The sequence below is a fragment of the Eucyclogobius newberryi genome, unplaced genomic scaffold (assembly GCF_026437365.1).
Source record: "Eucyclogobius newberryi isolate DKJ021-1_F unplaced genomic scaffold, fEucNew1.0.hap1 SCAF_14, whole genome shotgun sequence".
Lineage (NCBI taxonomy): Eukaryota > Metazoa > Chordata > Actinopteri > Gobiiformes > Gobiidae > Eucyclogobius > Eucyclogobius newberryi.
Genome location: NW_027315768.1, coordinates 23,152,421 through 23,175,624, shown reverse-complemented (window position 1 = coordinate 23,175,624; position 23,204 = coordinate 23,152,421). Strand labels below are relative to the sequence as shown.

Below are 23,204 nucleotides of genomic sequence, written 5' to 3'. Positions count from 1 at the left end.
TTTCAGACCCGTTTCAGGCCTGGTACAGTCCTGTTTCAGTCCTGTTTCAGCCCTGGTTTAGACCTGGTACATTCATGTTTCAGACCTGGTTTAGACCTGGTACAGTCCTGTTTCAGCCCTGGTTTAGACCTAGTACAGTCCTGTTTCAGACCTGGTACAGTCCCTTTTCAGACCTGTTTCAGACCTGGTACAGTCCCGTTTCAGTCCTGGTTTAGACCGGTTTCAGTCCGGTTTCAGTCCTGTTTCAGTCCTGGTTTAGACCTGGTTTAGACCTGGTTTAGACCTGGTTTAGACCTGGTTTAGACCTGTTTCAGACTTGGTTTAGATCTGGTGGTAGTCAGAATATTTGATCAGTTGTACTTGGTCTGAAAAGTTTGAGAACCATTGCGCTAGTATTTTAACAAGAGGTAAGAAGTGAGCTATTGTGGCCGAACACTTTTAATACATTTTAAACAAATAAAAAAATAACACTGTGGAACACAAAATAAGTTAGTAGCATCAAAAGGCAGTGCAGCCGCAAGCAGCTCATTAACAATGGTGAGTAAAGACCTAATAACTTTGCATATAATAAAAAGGCTTTCAATAGGTGGAGAATTGTAAGAATCATGAATGTCTTTATAACACTGTCTTTTGGCACTTGTGAGAACTGAAATGTTTCAGTCACTTTAGTAAACAATTTTCCAGTGAGTTGGCTGTTCACAGTCTTTCTCTTTGTCTCCACAGAAACGATTGTATGTCGTCTTTGGGTCAAAACCTAGGATTTCCCTTTCCTCATGGATTCGGAATGAGAATGTGGACACAGATGTTCCTATAAAGAACCTATAAAAGCACATACAGAAGAATAGAATAGAATAATATGCCTTTGTGCTTATGAGACAATTTCAGGCAGTGCCTTTGGAGCAAAGTGACGTTTACCTTGCATGAGCACAGATCCACTGATCAATAATGGCCACTCCACCATCTTTGAAAATATCTAAATCTTCTGCAGATGGTCCAAATCTTACCATTTCTGGCAACAGTACTTTTAGCTCCCTGCTTTCTGCTCATGACAAACCAAAACAAGCATTAGATCAAAAGAACCATTGACGTGCGCAGACTGACAGTGATATTTATGTGAGATATGACTGAAGCAGGACATCTCTCGGATAACATCAATTTACCTTCTTCATCTGCATCAGTTGCAATAAAAACTTTGTCAAGTTTGTGTTTCTTCATCAGGCTGTGTATCTTTTTGACTGCTCCTTGGAGACTGGGAACATCCTCTCTATGACCCCAGATAAAGTCTTTTCTTCTTAGATGTACAGCCAAATATGGGCCACCATTAGCCGTACCCAACTTAGTCTTGTCAAAACACCAGATACATCACTTTAAAGAAGGAACAGGATTAACTGACGATAGTAGAATATTATAACAAAAATCTAACCTTCATACGTGTCCAGTCCTCATTGTAAATAGTACGGTCCATTTCATCCGTTGAGTCCAGGTGCTTCTTCCTGAAGTCATCTCCGATGAGACGCAAGTGCTTGGCAAAAACCATGCTTCTGCGAGTCTTTAAATATATTTTATGATATGTTTTACAAATATAAAATATGTGTTTGCAGCACAATTTTTAGGCTTTCATATACATTAAGCCACAGCAAAAAAGGATAACTTACATCCCAATAATCCTTTCCAGAATAATGATCATGAAGCAGTGTTTCTGCACGATCAAGCATCACTGACCTGGGAGATAGAAGTATTCCAAATATGAATTATATATTATTATAAATAACACATTTATCTTTCTGCTTTACCACAGAGAATAATTTGATAAAGAATAAATTCAAGAACTTACGTTGCCGTTATGTTTTTGTGAAGAATTGGGGCCATGATTGAAGCGTGTCCCTGAGCCGATAAACATGTTGCGTGTCTAGCTCTCGTCTCTTCATAGCCCCAAAACCACCCCCTTAGAAAAACACAACAACAACAACAATGCGTCACCAGATTTGACCAAGTTAGACTACTTAGGCAACTTAAGAAAACAATGCAGTATATGATAAAATATAAAATAACAATAATCCTTTTACCTTTGATTTTACCTTTAACCTTTAATACTAAATGTTTTAAATTGTTTTTCGATGCACGCATCTGTCTTTGGCAATAAACCTTGAAGAAACATACCAAGACAAACAAAACAAATTCCTGATACGCAGATGGCAATGCTACCTTAAAAAGTCCCACGCAGTCTTTACTTGCACACAAGGGGTGGATTTATTGAGTAGAAACATTTTCAGACGAGTTGCCATACCTGTAGAAGCCCTGTTTATCTTTGCTGTACATAAGTTTTTCCATACACGGACGCTCGTCAACCTTTTCTTCCCATTTGCCATCAGTCCATCCTTCTGCGTAGTTTTGAAGCACAAGTACTTGGTCAATGAAAGGGCCGCCATTCTCTGCAAAGAAATAAAAGGCTTAGCTTATGCAAATTGTTGATAGTGCAAATAAAAATGTTATTATTCACAAGCTGACCAGAAATAAATTCTTCATATTCAATGACAGGGACATTGGCCTGCAAACTAGTCAGACTGAAGAACTCTCCCCACGGGATGCGCATCTGGTGGATGTTTGGACTCTGCCAGTGATAGAGGCGACCCCACGGAGGAAGCACGAGCACCCAGTCATCACCAGTTCTTCTTAAAGTTTTAACTAAAGATGCCATTCGGATGTAGACATCTCTTCTCAGATTGAATCCCTCAGGAGGGTTCACATCATACAACAGGTACCTGCCACATGAAGACAACCGGTGGAACAAGCGTGAGAGACACAGATACACAGAGGCACAGATCCTTATTCATACATATTTAGATTTTAGACAATGTGTCAACGAGAGCATATATTGTCTTATCAGTTCATCATATGGAGGAAAATCCATATCCAATCATCTCTTTAATGAAAACACCATTTGTGGGAGCAATAACGTGATGCCTAAAAAGAATGAATACGATGACGTGATCATTTTTTTTACATTAAAAACCTCAAAGGCTACGACCCCATCATCGTATTGTTTGAACACATTTATCTTATGTATCTGATACTATAAAGAAATAGTTTGAGTTAACATTATTGTTGAATAAACACCACGATATCACAAATACATGGTCTTTATATTGTACCTTATATAAGCAACATAACCCCTGGATGCGAGCGCTTACCTTAGATCTCTCGCAGCAGCCGCAGATGCAGTGGCCGTATGGCTTGCACTGTAAACATGATCACTTCCTGCTCTCTGAAACGCAAACAAAGCTAACCAGATAAAGAAACCTAAAAAGCTAAAACTGCGGACTGAATAAACGAAAGAATTCAGTCCAACCGCCGCTGTTTCGGCCATGTTTCTACAGCCACGCACTTCCGGAAAAAGTAAAAGCGTCTCGTCGTTGCTAGGCTACACGGCTTAACATCCGCCCCGTGTTAAAATAACTATTACAGGTTAATAGCATATCCTTTCAAGGGCATTGAACGCGCAACGTCTTTAGATTCAAAAATAAAACGAATAGATGATGTGTTTGTAGGTATTTATTGTTTTTAGGACGCCTTCTGTTGTCGTATTGCACACAGTCCACTAGATGGCGAAAATAGACCATAATATTGCAGATACTTTCGCTGATAAAACGAACTACTGGGGATGTTGCATATAACGGGATTACCATCATAATAAAGCATGCTACAACCATATGCAGAACATGTACTTTTATTTAAAGAATTATGCATAGACAGTCAAGTTAAGTTGTAATGACATTTGTACTTAAACAGAAAAAACAATTTGCAACTGCATTTGAAGATGTTGACCCAAAATTTGTTTTGACTTAGTATTGACAGCTAAATGTGAAAAGCCACTAATACTCTTCTCCCTCCTCATCTTCTTCAAATGAGTCAATGCCCACTTCTTCATAATCCTTCTCCAGGGCAGCCATGTCTTCTCTTGCCTCTGAGAACTCTCCCTCCTCCATGCCCTCTCCAACATACCAGTGGACAAAGGCCCTCTTGGCGTACATCAGGTCAAACTTGTGGTCCAGTCTGGCCCAGGCCTCAGCGATGGCTGTGGTGTTGCTCAGCATGCACACAGCTCTCTGCACTTTGGCCAGGTCTCCACCAGGGACCACTGTGGGGGGCTGATAGTTGATGCCCACCTTGAAACCAGTCGGACACCAGTCCACAAACTGGATGGATCTCTTGGTTTTGATGGCAGCAATTGCCACATTGACATCTTTAGGCACAACATCACCACGGTACAGGAGACAACAGGCCATGTATTTACCATGACGAGGATCGCACTTCACCATCTGATTGGCAGGCTCAAAGCAGGCATTTGTGATTTCAGCCACTGAGAGCTGCTCATGGTAGGCTTTCTCAGCGGAGATGACGGGGGCATAAGTGGCAAGAGGGAAGTGGATACGAGGGTAAGGCACCAAGTTGGTCTGGAACTCAGTCAGGTCGACATTCAGGGCTCCATCAAAGCGCAGGGAGGCTGTGATGGAGGACACAATCTGACTGATGAGGCGGTTGAGGTTAGTGTAAGAGGGACGTTCAATGTCGAGGTTCCTGCGGCAGATGTCATAGATGGCCTCATTGTCCACCATAAAGGCACAGTCAGAGTGCTCCAGGGTTGTGTGGGTGGTCAGGATGGCATTGTACGGCTCCACCACTGCAGTGGACACCTGAGGTGCAGGGTAAATTGCAAACTCTAGTTTGGACTTTTTCCCAAAGTCAACAGAGAGCCTCTCCATCAACAAAGACGTGAAACCAGAGCCAGTTCCTCCACCAAAAGAGTGGAAAACCAAAAATCCCTGAAGACCAGTGCACTGGTCAGCCTATAAAAGCAGAAAAGTAATTATAATCCTTTCCATAATAACTTGCTGAAGCTAATATTTGTTACTTTAAATCTGACCAGTTTTCTGATTCTGTCCAGCACAGAGTCAATGATTTCCTTTCCAATGGTGTAGTGTCCACGGGCGTAGTTATTGGCCGCATCCTCTTTTCCTGAGATGAGCTGCTCAGGGTGAAAAAGCTGGCGGTATGATCCTGTGCGAACCTCATCTGAAGAGAAGACACACTGTTTAGTACTAATCCTTTTGTGTAAACAGAAAATTAGAAAGACAGATGCATACCTATGACAGTTGGCTCAAGATCAACAAAGATGGCTCTAGGAACGTACTTCCCTGCCCCAGTCTCACTGAAGAAGGTGGTGAAGGAGTCGTCGTGTCCTCCCACAGTTTTTCCAGAGGGCATCTGACCGTCCGGCTGGATTCCGTGTTCCAGACAGTAGAGCTCCCAACAGGTGTTCCCCATCTGGACACCAGCCTGGCCCACGTGCACAGAAATGCATTCACGCTGGAACAAAGGGATGAGAGTTTACTATAAGAGATACTGTGAAGTGTAAATAGAAAGTTTAAAAACATAAAGCAAAGCATAATGCTGCTTGTTGTTATATGTTCTAGGAATATTATTATATGGAACAATTTGACATGAATGGCAGTATACAGAAAAAAGGAAGAAGAAAGTGAAAGAGGAAGTACAATAGATTTGCTGCGGCTGTCACTAGATTGTGTGTTACTTTGAACAGAGCTTATGGCTGAACATTGAAGTAAGTCTGTTTGATTTTACTTAACATGTCACGCCTTTGTAACATGTGTAGGAATTGTTATACCAGTACAGAGTAAACTGCGTACTTCTTGCACAACAGCTTGTTGATGTGGTGACAGATGTATATTTGTGTTAGCTCATGCCTGTAGCGGTTATTGACTTACCACATGGCTGGTTGGCCATAAAAAAACATTAAACTGTGTGACAATCCACTAACATCATAAAAATAAAAAATTAAAAGTGGTGATTGTGACGTTTTCCTCTCACATGTTCTGTTAGGGTGACTATTTCGGCTGCCCATCATTTCCAGGTTAGCAGATCTCTGCTGCTGCTATTTTAGGCAGCACACAGCCTACTAACCTGACACCTAACAGAGCAGGCCTTCAGTAAACAGTGACTGGCACTCCTCAAAATGGTGGCTTCTGCCATTTAGACTTTCCACTACTTTTGTTTTGATTAAAAATAAGGACAGTGTTTGTGTCAGCTGAAAGATTTGAGATAAATAATATATAGTCTTGCTAGTCATCAAAATATATATTGTTGAGTGGGTTTGGTTGAACAGAGAGGATCTACAAACTTTATCTGTAACTGTTGATAACCTTTATCAATTTGGTTAAGGTTATGAACTAATAATAACAGTAATTGTGGGTTTTGAGTAAAGCAAGCCACTATAGGCCTCCTGTGTGGTCGGAGTTTGTAATGGTTCCTTGATACAACAGACACTGCCAACAGAGCTGTGTTTGGATTAGACACTATGCAAACATCGAACTTAGACTGGACCTGGGAGTTGTAATTAAGTAAAGACATGGGGGCAATGCTATACTTTCAAGGGAAGGTGGGTGCCAGGTGTAAACGGTGTATTAAAAATGTATAGGTGCAGTTTGAATTTGGAGGGAAAAACATTCCACTCTTAAATATACTTGTCTGGTCACATACTATAACACACCCTCAGCATTATGCACATACACACCCTACTGAAGTACTGACATTTCCAGTATGCTCATTATCAAATCACGTGGGCTGTTTTAAAACATTAACAGACCAATTAACAAAACATATAATATTACATACAGAAAAACAATAATAAAACTGCATCATTGAACATGTGGGTTACTCCTGATGTTATAAATCAGACCAGAACATCTGCTTTGCTGTCAGCCAGCCTTTTAAAGATAAAAGCTCTATTTTTGACACAAGTGACCCGATAAAAGAGGCCCACTGGGAGTCTAATAATGCACAACACACACATATGTAACAAACAATCGGTTATTTCAGAACATTGCACTTTTACTACTGCATTAAAGTCAAAACATGTGCTGGCGGATTGGTCCATGTTAATAACGAGATCATAACACTCACCATGGCGACTTCTAAATGGAGCGTCCTTTGTACAAAAATAGATATTGAAGGGAGTTTCTCTCTCGGCGTCTCTCTCGGCGACCGTCAATGTGGTCCGAGTAAGTCAGAAAGTGTTGCCCGGTGGGCGCGGAGCTGTCACGTTTGAGTCAACGGTTAACACAAGCCCCGCCCCCCGGAGAGTGACGCGCCTCAGAGGGCCCCCGCTGCAGGATCTGGGAGAAAGGGCCCCAAGATTGGTGAACAACTAGTTTTAAAGTGATTGTAGGTTGTAATGGTGAATACTGTATTTTTTTAAAGTTGGCCCAAGATCAACACTGTGTTTTCTGTGTGATCTGCATCCAGTGGGTTCCAGGCAAATGGGCCCCCGGGTGAACTGTGTACTGTGAACATCTTGAAAATCCGTCACGAGAAAAGTAGTGGGTCGAGGTCACCGCCCTCTCTACGCCGTGGAATTTGAAATAGAAAAAAAACAAAACAAAAAAGTTCTACAGTCAATTTCGCTCAACTGACGCTAGATGTCGCAATTTCGTCGCATCCCGTGTTTGCTGCTTTTTAGAATGACGTGTCAAATGTCTCACGTCGAGCACAGGGAGCTGAGAGAGGCTGAGGGGTTTGGAATGGGTGTGGCTCTAGAACGTTGACTCATTTATATGCCAAGTTTTGATTAATGTATATAGCCCTCTGTCCTATTTTTCAATGCAGCCTGACTACAGTAAGAGAATGGATCTGCTGAATAACGGCATGTGAGCTGCATCATGAGACAGCAGGATGGGCAAATTGCTGTTTATGAGGGACGTATTCCCACAACAGAAATAGGTCATCATCACTAAATTATAATCTACCCCATGAAGCTCCTAATTAAAAGTGTGTGCAAGGCCTCAACAAGATCACAATTCTATGACCAAATGACCAAAGTTGTGTGACTCAAATTAGTTGTGTGTCCGTTAATATTGAATGACATTAAAACAGCATCAATTTGGACAATTCATTAATAACCTTTTGGATACAATTCAATTTACACATCCATGACCCAACACACAATTTGGTAAACAAGCTATGACAGTTGAAAAAAAGAAAAGAAGAAAGGAATTGTTTTATGGTGAATGCCCCTAAATATCTATTAATATAATTACAGAAAGCTTAACTTTTAAGTTCTTCTATTTTAAAGATTTTCTAAAGTTGCCTAAATGTATATTCCTATTTATCAATTTGTTAATGCAAACCAGAGTTCCTCAAATTGTTCTAAAGTAACCTACGTAATGGTGTGCAATTCTGTTTACGCTTTATGCTGCCTTTAGGTAACATTATCAGAAAGTATGGCATTAACTTCCACTGCTATGACACAGCTGTATTTATCAATGAAACCTGATCACGTAGACCGACTTAGTGCTTGTGTGGAGGATATAAAAACCTGGCTTGGCACCTGCTTCTTTACCCTGAAATACTGAAGTCATTGTACTAGGCCGGTCTACGAGACTCCGAGCAGATAGTCACGCTGGACAATGTCAGTGTAGCCTCCAGTTCAACTGTAGGAAACCTTGTCGTCTTATTTGACCAAGAGTGTTTGTTCAAAGCGCATGTAAATCAAGCCTCAAATTTTTGCATAAAAGTGACACTGAAAAACGTATCCATGCATTTGTTACATCTAGATTAGACTACTGTAACTTCACAAACGTTTCAACTGGTTCAAAATGAAGCAGCAACAGGAACTAAAAGAAGAGAGCACATTGAGCTGAGTCTCTTCACTGTCTCCCTGTGGAGTTTAGAATCAACTTTACTGCTCCTGACCTACAAAGCCAAATGACATGGCCCCACCCTACCTCAAAAATGCTATAGCACCATATAATTCAAACAGTCAATCAAACATTTTTTTCTCCTTCCTCCACTTCCCTCAGGGAGTGATACTGTTTCAGACACTGCTGCTGCTGTTCCAGTGACGACTGCACCTTAGATGCCTCATCTCACGACCCTGACCTTCGCATCCGGATGCTCCTCAACTTCCTGGAGGAACTCACTTGATACTACACGAGTCACTAAGTAGTTCTGGCTCCACAGTTTATCTGCAAATGGATGAGCATCAGTCCTTCCTGGTTTGTCCTTGCAGAGAAGGAGGTTTTAAGGACACGGGATGCTCTGGGATCATTTTTTGGTTGAATCCACATTCTGGAACGCAAAAATAAAATGAACTGAATAACTGCTTGGGATGATATTACATTACTGTTACTGGGCTTCCACTTTGAATCAAATATGGAGTTTGGTATCAAATGTACCTCTATTAAAAGAGGAAACATGTCAGTGTTTGGATGACTGGCGGCACTGAAAGTCGTCCAACACGTTTTAAATGTCACAGATCTGAGAAAAAGCCTTGAGGCCGTAGTTTTCTTTTAACAGAACAAAGCTTAAGTTAATGAGTATGTGGGGTTAACAAAGCAGCCCATCGGTCTAACATACACTATATATATAAATCTATGCCCTCATGTTTCTCTGATATTGTTTATGAAGACATAATAAGTGGCTGTTTACACTATTGGTCAGCTGATCCTGTATGAGGCGATTCACAAGTATTCAGTTTCTGTATTCTTCCCGAGAGGTTTGGAGCAAACAAGAAAGGAGGAGCAAGCCTTATATACAGTATATTGTATTGCCTGTAAAGAGCAGAGTGTGGGAAACGTTTCTGATTTAAAGATTGCATTTAGCCCATAAACCATGTATAAAGTAATAGCAAGTTGTATATACCGTAATAGCAAATGGCAAGTTCATAAAAAAACAATGGTAATAATAATACATTTAATTTATGAATGGTATTTCCAGACATTTGGGGTTGCCTTTTGTTGCCTTTTGTATATTGATAAAATGTATGGTTTTAAAACAGAAGTGAGAAAGCTGTCTTACTTTGCCGTGCATTGCCGTCCTTTTGTCACTGCAATAACACGTGCAAAAACCTGGGACATTTCCATGCACAATTATTTATTTTTATGGCACCTTTATTCTGGTTTGTCTATTTCTCAAAATAGTCCAAACAATCAGTATGTGAGCAGTTTATGAAATGACTGAAATTATTTAGTAAAGCTTACAACGTTATTTTTTCTAAAATTAACTGTGCCTGTACCTGCTTCTGCTTCCTGAAATATAAGGTGCACACAGGAGCACAAAACAGCTCAAACAATAAGCTGGGTGGTGACCTCCTTTTTCATTGTGCGTATGGTTGACAAACAGATGATCTTATCGTGGTCTCATCAGGGAGCTCTGATTACAACTCAGATCAAATCACTGTCCACCCCAAAGCTACAGGTATTTAAAGAGAGCGGAACAGCTGACTGAAGCACTACATCTTCTCACCGATACCTGGACATTGGAGAAGAAACTCTGCAAACATGGTGAGGCATTTGAACGCTTTTTACACTATAGCCTAATACTGAATCAAGATGTAACTTGTCAATTAAAGTAACACCATCTGTTCAGTCTAATTTATCTCAATGAAAAAAATATGTTGTGAAGAATTTAACAAAATCTTCTTTTTAAATTCACACAGCGTGAATGCATTTCTGTTCATGTTGGCCAAGCTGGGGCACAAATTGGCAATGCCTGCTGGGAGCTGTACTGTCTAGAACATGGGATCCAACCTGATGGTCAGAAGCCCTCAGACAAAACTGTAGGAGGAGGTGACGACTCCTTCAGCACTTTCTTCAGTGAAACTGGAGCAGGAAAACACGTCCCAAGAGCCATTTTTGTGGATCTGGAGCCGACTGTCATTGGTAACAAAATTCTTCAAACAATTTCAAATATTTGCAAATGGTTTGAATAACCAACATTTACATCTGAAGACGTGGAGCTAAAATCTGGAACAGTCTCCCTGAGGTTGTGAAACAGGCTGTTTAGCTGTTCCTTTGAGTGAAAACATTTTGTCTCCAATTCTTTCATTTTAATTAATATTCATGCTTTTATTTTTGTCTTGTGATTTATATTGTCTTGTGATTTGAATATGTTGTTACTGTTGTAAAGCACTTTGGGTTACTGTAGAACTGTGCTCTACAAATAAACTTTTATTTGATTTTGATAGATGAAGTACGTACAGGAGCCTATCGGCAGCTCTTTCATCCTGAGCAGCTGATCACAGGAAAAGAGGATGCAGCAAACAACTACGCCCGTGGACACTACACCATTGGCAAAGAGATCATTGATGTGGTTCTCGACAGAACTCGCAAACTGGTTAGACAAGTTTTTTGTAATGGCAAAAATAAGGCAAGGAGGCGAGTTGCTTTGTCTCAATGTTAAGGTGATTTAATCGGGCGTTTCTCTCTCTCTCTGGTACATTACATGATCAGAATCTCCCTCTTGTCCCATGTCCTACATATTTATACCCGTAGTCACATGACCACACACAGAAGTTCCTGGTCACTGGTCTCTCAGGTACAAAGGAATCAAGGAGCAAATGGGACATCAAAGAAACAGTGGTTTCAGGAAGGAGACAGTACATAACATTTGCTTTAATTCAATTCACATGTCTAGTGTGAAACATAACGTGGGACTTCCTAGTCACTCCAGGAGGTCCGGACATGTAGATTTCCAGGCCAAGAGGAGTTGTGTCAGGCTGTTGACTGTGTTAGAACTAAATCAAATTAAGATAGAATTTGAAAATTGAAAAGCAAAGGGCCAGATTATATTTTTCCACAACAACAAGTTTTTGTGAGTTTTATTTGTAGAGTGTAAGTTTGTGCTTTCAACCTTCTACTTTATTGTCTCTGTGACAGGCTGACCAGTGCACCGGTCTGCAGGGGTTCCTCATCTTCCACTCTTTTGGTGGAGGAACTGGCTCTGGTTTCACGTCTTTGTTGATGGAGAGGCTCTCTGTCGATTATGGTAAAAAGTCCAAACTAGAGTTTGCAATTTACCCTGCACCTCAGGTGTCCACTGCAGTGGTGGAGCCGTACAACTCCATCCTGACCACCCACACAACCCTGGAGCACTCTGACTGTGCCTTTATGGTGGACAATGAGGCCATCTATGACATCTGCCGCAGGAACCTCGACATTGAACGTCCCTCTTACACTAACCTCAACCGCCTCATCAGTCAGATTGTGTCCTCCATCACAGCCTCCCTGCGCTTTGATGGAGCCCTGAATGTCGACCTGACTGAGTTCCAGACCAACTTGGTGCCTTACCCTCGTATCCACTTCCCTCTTGCCACTTATGCCCCCGTCATCTCCGCTGAGAAAGCCTACCATGAGCAGCTCTCAGTGGCTGACATTACTAATACTTGCTTTGAGCCTGCCAATCAGATGGTGAAGTGCGATCCTCGTCATGGTAAATACATGGCCTGTTGTCTCCTGTACCGTGGTGATGTTGTGCCTAAAGATGTCAATGTGGCAATTGCTGCCATCAAAACCAAGAGATCCATCCAGTTTGTGGACTGGTGTCCGACTGGTTTCAAGGTGGGCATCAACTATCAGCCCCCCACAGTGGTCCCTGGTGGAGACCTGGCCAAAGTGCAGAGAGCTGTGTGCATGCTGAGCAACACCACAGCCATCGCTGAGGCCTGGGCCAGACTGGACCACAAGTTTGACCTGATGTACGCCAAGAGGGCCTTTGTCCACTGGTATGTTGGAGAGGGCATGGAGGAGGGAGAGTTCTCAGAGGCAAGAGAGGATTTAGCTGCTTTGGAGAAGGATTACGAAGAAGTGGGAGCTGACAACATCGGAGTAGAAGATGACGGAGAAGAATACTAAATTTTCCAAAAATACCAAATAATATTAGTATGTAATCATAGCTATCATGATCTATCTCTTTGCTAACAGCACCCTCTAACAAGGAAGTATATCCTGAATCTACTGCACAAGTAGATGGGGCAATATTTAATTTCCTGCTTGCAAAAACCTTCTATAATTTGATAGCATTTTTTTTTTTTTTTTAAGTATTAGCATTTAGATAAAATACATATGGTAAACACTAATCATTGTGCGCCACACTAGACTAGACTGTGGCCTGTGTGTGACTGTCTGATACTGTAGACCTGCCCCTGTCTTTTGTGCACCTCCCCCACTATATCCTCTCCCATGTGGTATGTCAGTTATGAAAAGGCTCAGTGTCAGTTTTTATGTGCCATTCAGCTGTGACTTTGTGAGAGGAAGAGAAATCACTAAGAGACTGGACAGTGTTGTTTGAGCAGAGCCGCCGCATACAGTGGCTTACAGCAACAATGAGATCCAGTCACTCACCCACTATTCATTTGTCTGGGATAGGCTGTTCAAAAGTTTGGAAAGATTTTTGTCATGTGATTCCCCCCCTGGAAAAGTTATTATGACTTCATTTATTTTCTATCCATATGCCAAAAATCATAATAATCTTGCAGTCCTTTATTTATACACTCAAAATAAAAAAGTAAAACACTTTTGTCTTTTAATGTTATCATTTGATGAGGTAAAATATTTCAGTTTTCATTGTAGTTCAACAATTAAACTTGTCACGTCTTACTGTGGTCACGTGAGTAATGCATGCGTCAGATCTAAAGCATAAAACATTATAATCATCCATCACACATTTTCAATCAGAAAAACAAACACGTAATTATTATTATAATTATTATTATTGAAACACTGACTTCTATAGCTGCGAAGCTTAAAACATTCTAGAAACTTCCTTATTTTTTTCAATCTGTCTTTCCCGCCAATGAGCTCTGCCGCTGCTCCACTGCGGCTTCCGGTCCCGCCCCTCTCCATCCGCGTCTATATAAACTCTGGCCCAGCCTCTGCTCCGCACTTCTGCTTTGTTTCTGATTCCTTAACGTCAGTCAAAGAAAGAACAAGCAAACAAAATGGTGAGTAATTATGCCGGGTATAAGATATTTAGAATTTCTTCGCGCTTGCTGTTCTTACTGTGGCCGTAACCCTGCTAATTGGTAAAATATTAGCTTTAGGGTGAGAAAAGTAACTCAAAAACAATCCTCCATCCAACGTCTGTCTGCTTAATTGTGCTGACAAAGTTTACAGGGATTTTACGACAAAAAAACAAAACACTGAATTAACTTAAGTTGGGGAATGTAGGGCGGATGGCGGGCTCTGGGTGAGGTGGGGCCGGAGTTTTGGCGAGTGTTTTGGGGAAGTAAACTTGTTAGTTCTGAAATATATTAAGGGTGGAGTACTGGCATTTACTTAACTTTTGAAAAATATACTTACTGTAAAACTGAATCACGCGAGTCATCGTGGCAGTGGGGGATGGAATGAAACTAGCGGAAAGAGGAGTGGTCATGGGCTACAGTTATACGGCAGCCATTTTGCAGCTGTTGGAAGTGTAGATTTGGAGAAGGGAGGAGGTCGTCCTGGTGTTGCAGCCATGGTTACACCTCCGTGCAGCTGGCAGGAAGGGGCGGGGCGCACAGGGAGTGGCCAGAGGAAAAGAAGGCGGTACAGAGGGGAAAGTGGGAAGGGAAACTGGTGTTTCCACCATCCTGTCACATACTTTATACAAGAAATAAACAATTGTTCCACTTTGGAAAACATAACATATTTACCTTCTAAAAACACAATCTACTATAGCGTGCGTGTGTGTGTGTGTGTCCGCGTGCGCGTGCGTGTGCGTGTGTGTGTGTGTGTGTGTGTGTGAATAGTTGTCAGTACTTTTACAAATATTCAAAGAAAAGTTTCTTACCTTTTGCTGTGAATAGTTGTCAGTACTTTTACAAATGTTCAAAGAAAAGTTTCTTACCTTTTGCTGTGAATAGTTGTCAGTACTTTTACAAATATTCAAAGAAAAGTTTCTTACCTTTTGCTGTGAATCTTTTGTTTTACAGCGTGAGTGTATCTCTATGCATGTCGGCCAAGCCGGAGCTCAGATGGGCAATGCCTGCTGGGAACTGTACTGTCTAGAACATGGCATCCAGCCAGATGGTCAGATGCCCTCAGATAAGACTCTTGGAGGTGGAGACGACTCCTTCAACACCTTCTTCAGTGAAACTGGAGCAGGAAAACATGTCCCACGAGCCATTTTTGTGGATCTGGAGCCAACAGTCATAGGTAAATGGCAAAAATGAATGTGATTTTGATTTAAACGGTCTACTGCTATAGATTAAATTACATGTTTGAATGTCAGTGTTTAAATCACTCTTTGCTCTGTAGATGAAGTACGAACAGGAACATACCGCCAGCTGTTTCATCCTGAACAGCTGATCACTGGAAAAGAAGATGCCGCAAACAACTACGCCCGTGGACACTACACCATTGGCAAAGAGATCATTGACTTGGTTCTGGACAGGACACGTAAACTGGTAAGGACGTGAACTAAATGACCTACATTGGTAACCCTTATAACTTACAAAGATACTTTATTGTTTTTACAGGCTGACCAGTGCACCGGTCTGCAGGGGTTCCTCATCTTCCACTCTTTTGGGGGAGGAACTGGCTCTGGTTTCACTTCTCTGTTGATGGAGAGGCTCTCTGTAGATTACGGAAAGAAATCAAAGCTTGAATTTGCTGTATACCCTGCACCTCAGGTGTCTACTGCAGTGGTAGAGCCGTACAACTCCATCCTGACCACCCACACAACCCTGGAGCACTCTGACTGTGCCTTTATGGTGGACAATGAGGCCATCTATGACATCTGCCGCAGGAACCTCGACATTGAGAGGCCGACCTACACCAACCTGAACAGGCTGATAGGTCAGATTGTGTCCTCCATTACAGCCTCCCTGCGCTTTGATGGAGCCCTGAATGTCGACCTGACTGAGTTCCAGACCAACTTGGTGCCTTACCCTCGTATCCACTTCCCTCTTGCCACTTATGCCCCCGTCATCTCCGCTGAGAAAGCCTACCATGAGCAGCTCTCAGTGGCTGACATTACTAATGCTTGCTTTGAACCAGCCAATCAGATGGTGAAGTGTGATCCTCGTCATGGTAAATACATGGCCTGTTGTCTCCTGTACCGTGGTGATGTTGTGCCTAAAGATGTCAACTCTGCAATTGCTGCCATCAAAACCAAGAGATCCATCCAGTTTGTGGACTGGTGTCCGACTGGTTTCAAGGTGGGCATCAACTATCAGCCCCCCACAGTGGTCCCTGGTGGAGACCTGGCCAAAGTGCAGAGAGCTGTGTGCATGCTGAGCAACACCACAGCCATCGCTGAGGCCTGGGCCAGACTGGACCACAAGTTTGACCTGATGTACGCCAAGAGGGCCTTTGTCCACTGGTATGTTGGAGAGGGCATGGAGGAGGGAGAGTTCTCAGAGGCAAGAGAAGACATGGCTGCCCTGGAGAAGGATTATGAAGAAGTGGGCACAGACAGTGTAGGAGATGAAGATGAAGAGGGTGAAGAATATTGAAGGAAATTAAATGGCATCACATTCCCTAAGTTGTAAAGAAAATAACAGGCTACAATTTCAGTGAATAAAAGGTTATGTAAAACAAATTGTCTTGTAACATTTTCCTCCCAGGACTTTTTGAGCCCTTTCTAGTGATGTACAAAACTGAAGTTCAAACTTTGCACTTGTTTTACTAGATAGATATAGTGTTTATGAGCTATCTTAAAGGCTAGAACACTTGGCATGGATTTAAAGTTCTTATATGATTGGTCATACGGTTGTAAGAAGCAGTGACTAGAGTCCAGGCTTATCTGCAAAGTCAGGCTAGTATAATATGAAATTAAAACATCCTTTACATGTCTGCAGTTTTCAGAACTGTTAAATCGTGCTGGCACAAACACTGCATCAGGAGTAATATAAATGATCTAATCATAAACCGCATTGACAAAACAAACTGAAGTCCAGAGGAGGGCGGGGCCAGGGGCCTGTCGAAGCTCCCAGACGTTTCAGACGCGGTTCTTCTCCGCCGTGTGACGTCATGCGTCAGGCTCACGCACTCACTAGCCGAGGGGCCGAAGCCACCAAAACACTTGTGTGGCCTTTGGGGGCGGTGGAGTTGGCTACAGCTGACCAACAGTTATTACAGGATATAACCGCAGGTTCACGGCGGAAAGAGGCACATTGAGGCGCTCTCGCTGAGGGGAAACAGTCGGAGGTGTTGCCGCGGTCATTGTCGTGGACACGGGGATAAAGTTGGCCGAGAGGCTACGGTAAGATCCAAGTTGCGACTGCCGCACATTGAATACATCAGGGCTAGTACTACTGCTAAAGCTAAATAACCATATTAGGAAATCATGGACATCTGCGGGCTCTGATCTAACGATACATTGATCATTTTCTCGCGTAACCTAAGTTTACATTATGTTACTGTTTGATTTTATATTCGGAATGGTTCCATCTCTTGGGGAAACATAACTTAAACAAGCCTCTATCATTCAATACTAGCAGTTGTCAAATGGCAGGATGCTAGAAATAACGTAATATTACCCGTGTGAACGCATGTCGCGTCATGGGGGCATTTGGAGTTAATTTAGTAGTTTTAACTCACGTTGGAAGTCCCCTCGGCCTAAACCGTGCACCCCACTAATGGCATTGGTATGACAGTTACTAGCAATGTGGCTACAGTGGCCTGGTGTAAACAGATGAAGGCATTCAACGTATCATTTATTTGGTTGGTTAAATAAATCATCTAGAATACAGGTTCAAATGACCGTTATGTAACGTGTCCTCGTTCTTCTTTTTCCTCACAGGTGGTGAGATTTCATATTGAAAATGGTAGACTACTATAACATTCTCGGAGTGCCTAAAACAGCCTCACCGGAGGAAATAAAAAAGGCGTAAGTGTAACACATGTTGACATTCCTTGCTCAAATAAGGCCCCAAGTTGAATTTGTTTTCCAGTTACAGAAAACTGGCTCTGAAATGGCATCCTGACAAAAATCCAGAGAACAAGGAAGAAGCAGAGCAAAAGTTTAAAGAGCTCGCTGAAGCTTATGAAGTTTTGTCTGACAGTAAGTAACTACAATGTGTATGCCTTTCCAAAGGTCTTTTATTACATTATATCCCCTTACCTTTGATACTCGATTGTTATTTCCTCCTGGCACAGAGAGCAAACGTGATTCCTACGATAGATATGGAGGTGACAACGTGCGGCACACAGGTAAATCATTAAATCTGTGACATTGTAGAATAAGATTCGGTTGTAGTCATCTGAACTCTGTTTTATGACTACAACTGAATCTTCTTCTACAATGGAACTCTCCTGGAGATTACACCGACATGCTTCTAATTCATCTGTGACAGTTGTTTTAAATGTGATTACCCCAACAAATGTTCTTATGTACCAGGGTCGACAAATGCAGACTTCTCAGATTTCCCAGGATTCACTTTCACATTCCGAAACCCAGATGACGTGTTTAAGGATTTTTTTGGCGGCCAAGACCCATTTGCAAGCTTTTTTGGTGAGTCATACATTCAATTGGTGTCGACACATGATTTAAAACGGCAAACATTTCCTTTCATTTATGCTCTTTTGTTTGTCTTAGATGATTTCTCTTCAACCTCTCGTATGGGCCCGAGTAGGTTTTTCTCCTTCCCTTCAGCAGAAGGTACAGAAAATATTTGACAACATATTCAATACGTGTAATGAAGTTGTGACTAAATACAAATGTCGTGTTTCATCCGTTCCAGCAGATTTCTCCTCCTTCTCGATGGGCGGTCTCAGTGATATGGGCAGCATGAGTGGAGGCAACTTTAAATCCGTTTCTACCAGTACTCGCATTGTAAACGGGAAACGCACAACTACAAAAAAGTAGGTTTTTACAATTGTTCTTATGAAATGCAACAGTAGACAATGTACACAAGTTGCATTCCCGAGCCTTTATTTTCTGCTTTTAGGGTCAAGGAAAATGGACAGGAGAGGATCGAAATCGAGGAGGATGGAGTTTTGAAGTCTGTAATTATAAACGGTAACGAATTGACCTTTTTGTAATGTGTACAACAACAAATCTTACTCGATAAATGCCTGGTTAGATAGCTATTACACCAAGAAACCTTCATCATTAAACACATAGCGACTTTGTGATTGGTTCAGAATTAACTAACAGCAGCTCTCTTTGTTTACCTGTTGCCATGGTGATGCCCACCGCATAGTGATATAGAATGTGATTGAACTGCTACTGGAACTACCTGTGCACGCTAGCATTCTCACTGACCATGGCAAGCAGAGAAGACAGGGCGCTTCCGCTATCCATTTAACCATTGGTAATTTAGAAAAACACAGACATCAGGCACCCACTTGTTTCACAAATATATTTGAAAGTGCCCACATAGAAACATCCACATTTAATGTTGGGCTTCTGTGCTGGTTCTGTTTGGGTCCTGGGGTGAGCAGTTCAGTCCTCTCCTGTGACACAGCTCTACTGTGAGCGATTGCTTTTTTGACTTATATTCTCTTTCAACCGTAATTGGCTTATGAAGTCACTGCCATAAGGAATATTTTCAGTTGACCAAGGGGGAGGGGAAACTGTTAACGAAGCAGCTTCATCAATTGCAATACAATTCATGTGGTGTTCCCCCTTAATTCCCCTGTTTCTATGTGGGCCTCTCCAAAATGAGGCTCAATAATAGTGCTGAGCAGAGATGTTCCATTCACTCCAAATAACTTGAATTATCTGACGCGGAAATTTACCAGTCAAATGACTCCAGCCTAAAAGCATCTGGCATTGAAGTCATCACATTGGACTGATGACAGGGTGAGGAAAGGTTCAGCGCCTGAAGCAAAGCAAGGCTGGATTTATGTCCTTAACGCTACAGAGACTCTTCCTTCCTATAAGTCTAAAAATGTGCAACAAAACTATTTGGCTGTTACGAAAAGGAAAAAAAAAAGACTGCCCTCTTGTGCCCCCCAAACACAATGCTGCCATGAACTAAAGGCTTTGGTCCCTTCCCTTACCCCCAGACACTAAAGTGCCTGATTTCCTGCGTACTCACTTACATTTACTTGAGTAACCTTTTCAGGAAATTGTACCTCTTGGACTAACTTTCTGTCACTGTACCTTTACTGCTACTTGGGTAATACTTTTATTGAAGTAACAGTTCCCACTGTAAGTAAATCTACAAGAGACAAAAGCTTTCATGTTGTCAATATGAAATGAGATGAACATTTGTGTTTCTTGCACTGCTCCATCAGATATGATTTAGTTTTCTCATTTGAAAATACCAGACTTTGTGCATTATTTCATGTTTTGTCCTTCCAATTACATCAACTTCAAATTATAAATTAGATGTCACGTCCAAACTGTTAAAAGTTACTCTTACCTCAGCTGTAGTTTCTTCAAATACTTCTTTACTCTTACTTGTGTAATTTCTTGGACCACTAATTTGTCCTTCTCCTTTACTCTTCCCACTTCTGCTGATACCTGTGTTTTTCTAAACTTCAACATGGCTGGATTTGTGTGGTTGCAGGTGTGGCGGATGAGATGGCTCTGGCCCTGGAGCTGAGCAAAAGAGAGGGTCAACCACAAAAGCCACAGATCCAGCAAAGACCCTCCAACTTCTCTGCGCGGCCCCAGGACAGCGCTCCCTCTGCTACCACAAACCGCTCGTTCAGCTCCGCTCCATACTTCAACTACAGTGACCTGGTCAGAGAGGACCTGGACGACGAGCACAGTGAAGACCTGCAGATGGCGCTGGCGTGCAGTCTGTCTGAGTTGGATGCACAACAGAGGGCAAACGTTACCGACTTTTTATCAGGTGCTGGGGGCGGGATACAAGTCAAATCTGATAAAGTGGTTAAGAAAGTAACGACCGTAGACGGCGTTGTAAAGGATGTGAAAACTGAGAAAAAGGAGTACAGCACGACTTTTCCTCCTGAGTCGCCCGAAACGTCAGGCAGCTCGTCAAATACAACTTCAAATGTCACATCGCCCAGTCATGACAGTGCAGCGGAAAGTGTTAAACCCCCGAAAAACACAGAAAATGGGAGAAAGAAAAACAAGTGTGGCTGCGTTGTGTGCTAATAAGTAAGTTAGAAAAAAAAAATCTACTAAAGGTGTGCCAAATTTTAAAATTAATACCCTGCCAGTGTGATTCTACAGTGAGAGTAGAACGGATATCTGTGATATAATATAGATGTGTGCATATGACAAATAGTAAATCAATAAGCAAAACTAATAATGGTGCTCAGTCAGTGTTTGACGTGAAGTGTTGTACTGTCCATCCATCCATCCATCCATCTTCTTCCGCTTATCCGGGGCCCAGTCACAGGGCCAGCAGTCTAAGCAGGGACTCCCAGACTTCCCTCATCCCAGACAAGTTCTCCTGCTCCTCCGGGGGGATCCCGAGGTGTTCCCAGGCCAGTTGAGAGACATAGTCCCTCCAGCGTGTCCTGGGTCTTCCCCGGGGCCTCTTCCCGGTGGGACATGCCCGGAACAGATGCCCGTGCCACCTCAGCTGGCTCCTCTCGACGTGGAGGAGCAGCGGCTCTACTCCGAGCTCCCCCCGTGTGGCCGAGCTCCTCACCTTATCTCTAAGGGAGCGCCCAGCCACACGGCGGAGGAAACTCATTTCGACCGCTTGTATCCGCGATCTTGTTCTTTCGGTCACTACCCAAAGCTCATGACCATAGGTGAGGGTAGGAACGTAGACCGACCGGTAAATAGAGAGCTTTGCCTTTGGGCTCAGCTCCCTCTTCACCACAACAGTCCGATGCAGCGACTGCATCACTGCAGCCGCTGCACCGATCCGCCTGTCGATCTCACGCTCCATCCTTCCCTCACTCGTGAACAAGACCCCGAGATACTTGAACTCCTCCACTTGGGGCAAGGACACCCCACCCACCTGAAGAGGGCAGGTCACCTTTTTCCGGTCGAGAACCATGGCCTCGGATTTGGAGGTGCTGATTCTCATCCCAGCCGCTTCACACTCGGCTGCAAACCGTCCTAGTGCATGTTGCAGGTCCGGGTTTGATGGAGCCATCAGGACAACATCGTCTGCAAACGGCAGAGATGAGATCCTGTGGTCCCCAAACCGGACACCCTCTGATCCCTGACCACACCCTCCGACCCCTGACCACACCCTCCGACCCCTGACTGCGCCTAGAAATTCTGTCTATAAATCTATGAACAGAACCGGTGACAAAGCGCAGCCCTGAGGAGTCCAACATGCACTGGGAACAGGTCTGACTTACTGCAATGAACACAGCTCCTGCTCCGGTCATACAGGGACCGCCCTGAGCAAAGGGCCCCAGTTGTTGTACAGTCTGAATATTCAAATAGTCGTGAGGCACAATCAAAGTACAAATACTGTACATTAATGAATGGATGGAGATTTATGATAGCATAAACACTAACATGTGCAATTTAACTATTTTGATGCACAATTAGTGAACTGTTTTATACTAAATCATGCAAAAAGGTACTTTGAGGGTGCAATTTAGTATTTTTATGTTTCCATGACTTGTGAATGTCAATGAACGTGTTGGACGGTTGAAATGATGAACACGTATTCTAAGAGTTTTTTTATATTTGAAGAAAATTTGATCAGATGTATTTTACTGATAAGAAAGCGCTACAGCTAAAGATTTCGCAATATGTTTACGCAAATAAATGCTCAAAATACACTGCAAAAGTTGACTGTTTTTTCCTGTCAAAATGCTGATTCTCCCACAGAGCTGCTGCTGCTCACTAAACATTTAAGGGATAGTGTTATATAATGTGGTTTGTTAATGTTTTTAAAAGAAGAAAATAAAGAATAACTTGAATTTTTATTAGTAGTTGTCATTTTGTTAAGTTTTTTTAATCTATTTTTTCCCAGAAAACTTTGCTGTCAAATGCTAACTTAGTCACATATTTGTACACGTTATATTTCCACAGTAAGTCTAATTGTTGGTGCTTATTGTTTCAGAGTCAGATTTCGAGGCCTTCACAAGCTAACCTGATTGGCTCATGCTGCTCTGTGCCCTAGCCCTGCCCAGAGGTAAACCGCAGTAGAAACAGATCCACAGACCCTTTAGTCACAACCCCACCCTGCATTTGACAGTCCTGTTCGTGCCAGAAAATATATGACCACCTTGTACATTTATGTCTACAGGTCAAAAACCCCGCGATGCACTTGTCTTCTCAACATGACTTCCACCTGCAGAATGAAACTTAGAAAAAAGACATTTGAGAAGCTTTTAAATGCGTGTTGGACATGTGTGTGTGTGTTTGTGTTAAGAGTATATATAAGCTAAACTGTACAGGAAAAAGAGCGTTACATCTCAAAAGAGTCGTATTATTTAAAAGAAAATGTAAAGCAGATTAAATAAAAGTATTTTCTGATGACCATGTATTTAATTTCCATTTTATTTTTGTGTAATGTATAAAATATTTAACAA

The 23,204-nt window shown here is 42.3% G+C and overlaps 5 protein-coding genes across 6 annotated transcripts; 3 read left to right on the top strand and 2 right to left on the bottom strand.

Annotated features, from left to right (window-relative positions):
- Positions 1-420: 420 nt before the first annotated feature.
- pofut2 (protein O-fucosyltransferase 2) lies at positions 421-3,390 on the bottom strand. Its single transcript, XM_072445049.1, has 9 exons — positions 3,192-3,390; positions 2,509-2,762; positions 2,288-2,432; positions 1,835-1,945; positions 1,656-1,722; positions 1,424-1,549; positions 1,161-1,341; positions 916-1,039; positions 421-819 (listed from the first exon to the last, which is right to left on the bottom strand). Exons 1-9 carry the CDS (start codon positions 3,365-3,367, stop codon positions 666-668), a joined length of 1,338 nt encoding a protein of 445 aa, XP_072301150.1. The 5' UTR covers positions 3,368-3,390; the 3' UTR covers positions 421-665.
- Positions 3,391-3,851: 461 nt separating this feature from the next.
- LOC140359848 (tubulin alpha chain-like) lies at positions 3,852-7,109 on the bottom strand. The gene is made up of 4 exons (XM_072445048.1): positions 6,979-7,109; positions 5,145-5,367; positions 4,925-5,073; positions 3,852-4,847 (listed from the first exon to the last, which is right to left on the bottom strand). Exons 1-4 carry the CDS (start codon positions 6,979-6,981, stop codon positions 3,873-3,875), a joined length of 1,350 nt encoding a protein of 449 aa, XP_072301149.1. The 5' UTR covers positions 6,982-7,109; the 3' UTR covers positions 3,852-3,872.
- A 3,134-nt stretch (positions 7,110-10,243) lies between these two features.
- LOC140359847 (tubulin alpha chain-like) lies at positions 10,244-12,871 on the top strand. The gene is made up of 4 exons (XM_072445047.1): positions 10,244-10,355; positions 10,511-10,733; positions 11,039-11,187; positions 11,730-12,871. Exons 1-4 carry the CDS (start codon positions 10,353-10,355, stop codon positions 12,702-12,704), a joined length of 1,350 nt encoding a protein of 449 aa, XP_072301148.1. The 5' UTR covers positions 10,244-10,352; the 3' UTR covers positions 12,705-12,871.
- Positions 12,872-13,683: 812 nt separating this feature from the next.
- On the top strand, positions 13,684-16,374 carry LOC140359846 (tubulin alpha chain). The gene is made up of 4 exons (XM_072445045.1): positions 13,684-13,792; positions 14,765-14,987; positions 15,090-15,238; positions 15,311-16,374. The coding sequence occupies exons 1-4, from the start codon at positions 13,790-13,792 to the stop codon at positions 16,286-16,288; spliced, it is 1,353 nt and encodes a 450-aa protein (XP_072301146.1). The 5' UTR covers positions 13,684-13,789; the 3' UTR covers positions 16,289-16,374.
- Positions 16,375-16,855: 481 nt separating this feature from the next.
- Positions 16,856-23,158, top strand: dnajb2 (DnaJ heat shock protein family (Hsp40) member B2). Of its 2 annotated transcripts, XM_072445059.1 has the most exons (11): positions 16,859-17,037; positions 17,578-17,664; positions 17,729-17,838; positions 17,934-17,987; positions 18,175-18,288; positions 18,373-18,435; positions 18,518-18,638; positions 18,725-18,795; positions 20,294-20,581; positions 22,733-22,804; positions 22,919-23,158. In XM_072445059.1, the coding sequence occupies exons 2-10, from the start codon at positions 17,600-17,602 to the stop codon at positions 22,759-22,761; spliced, it is 915 nt and encodes a 304-aa protein (XP_072301160.1). In that variant the 5' UTR covers positions 16,859-17,037; positions 17,578-17,599; the 3' UTR covers positions 22,762-22,804; positions 22,919-23,158. The 2 variants fall into 2 exon arrangements, with proteins under 2 accessions (XP_072301159.1, XP_072301160.1); XM_072445058.1 differs by lacking the exons at positions 22,733-22,804; positions 22,919-23,158 and having other exon boundaries at positions 16,856-17,037; positions 20,294-22,592.
- The last annotated feature ends 46 nt before the right edge of the window (positions 23,159-23,204 follow it).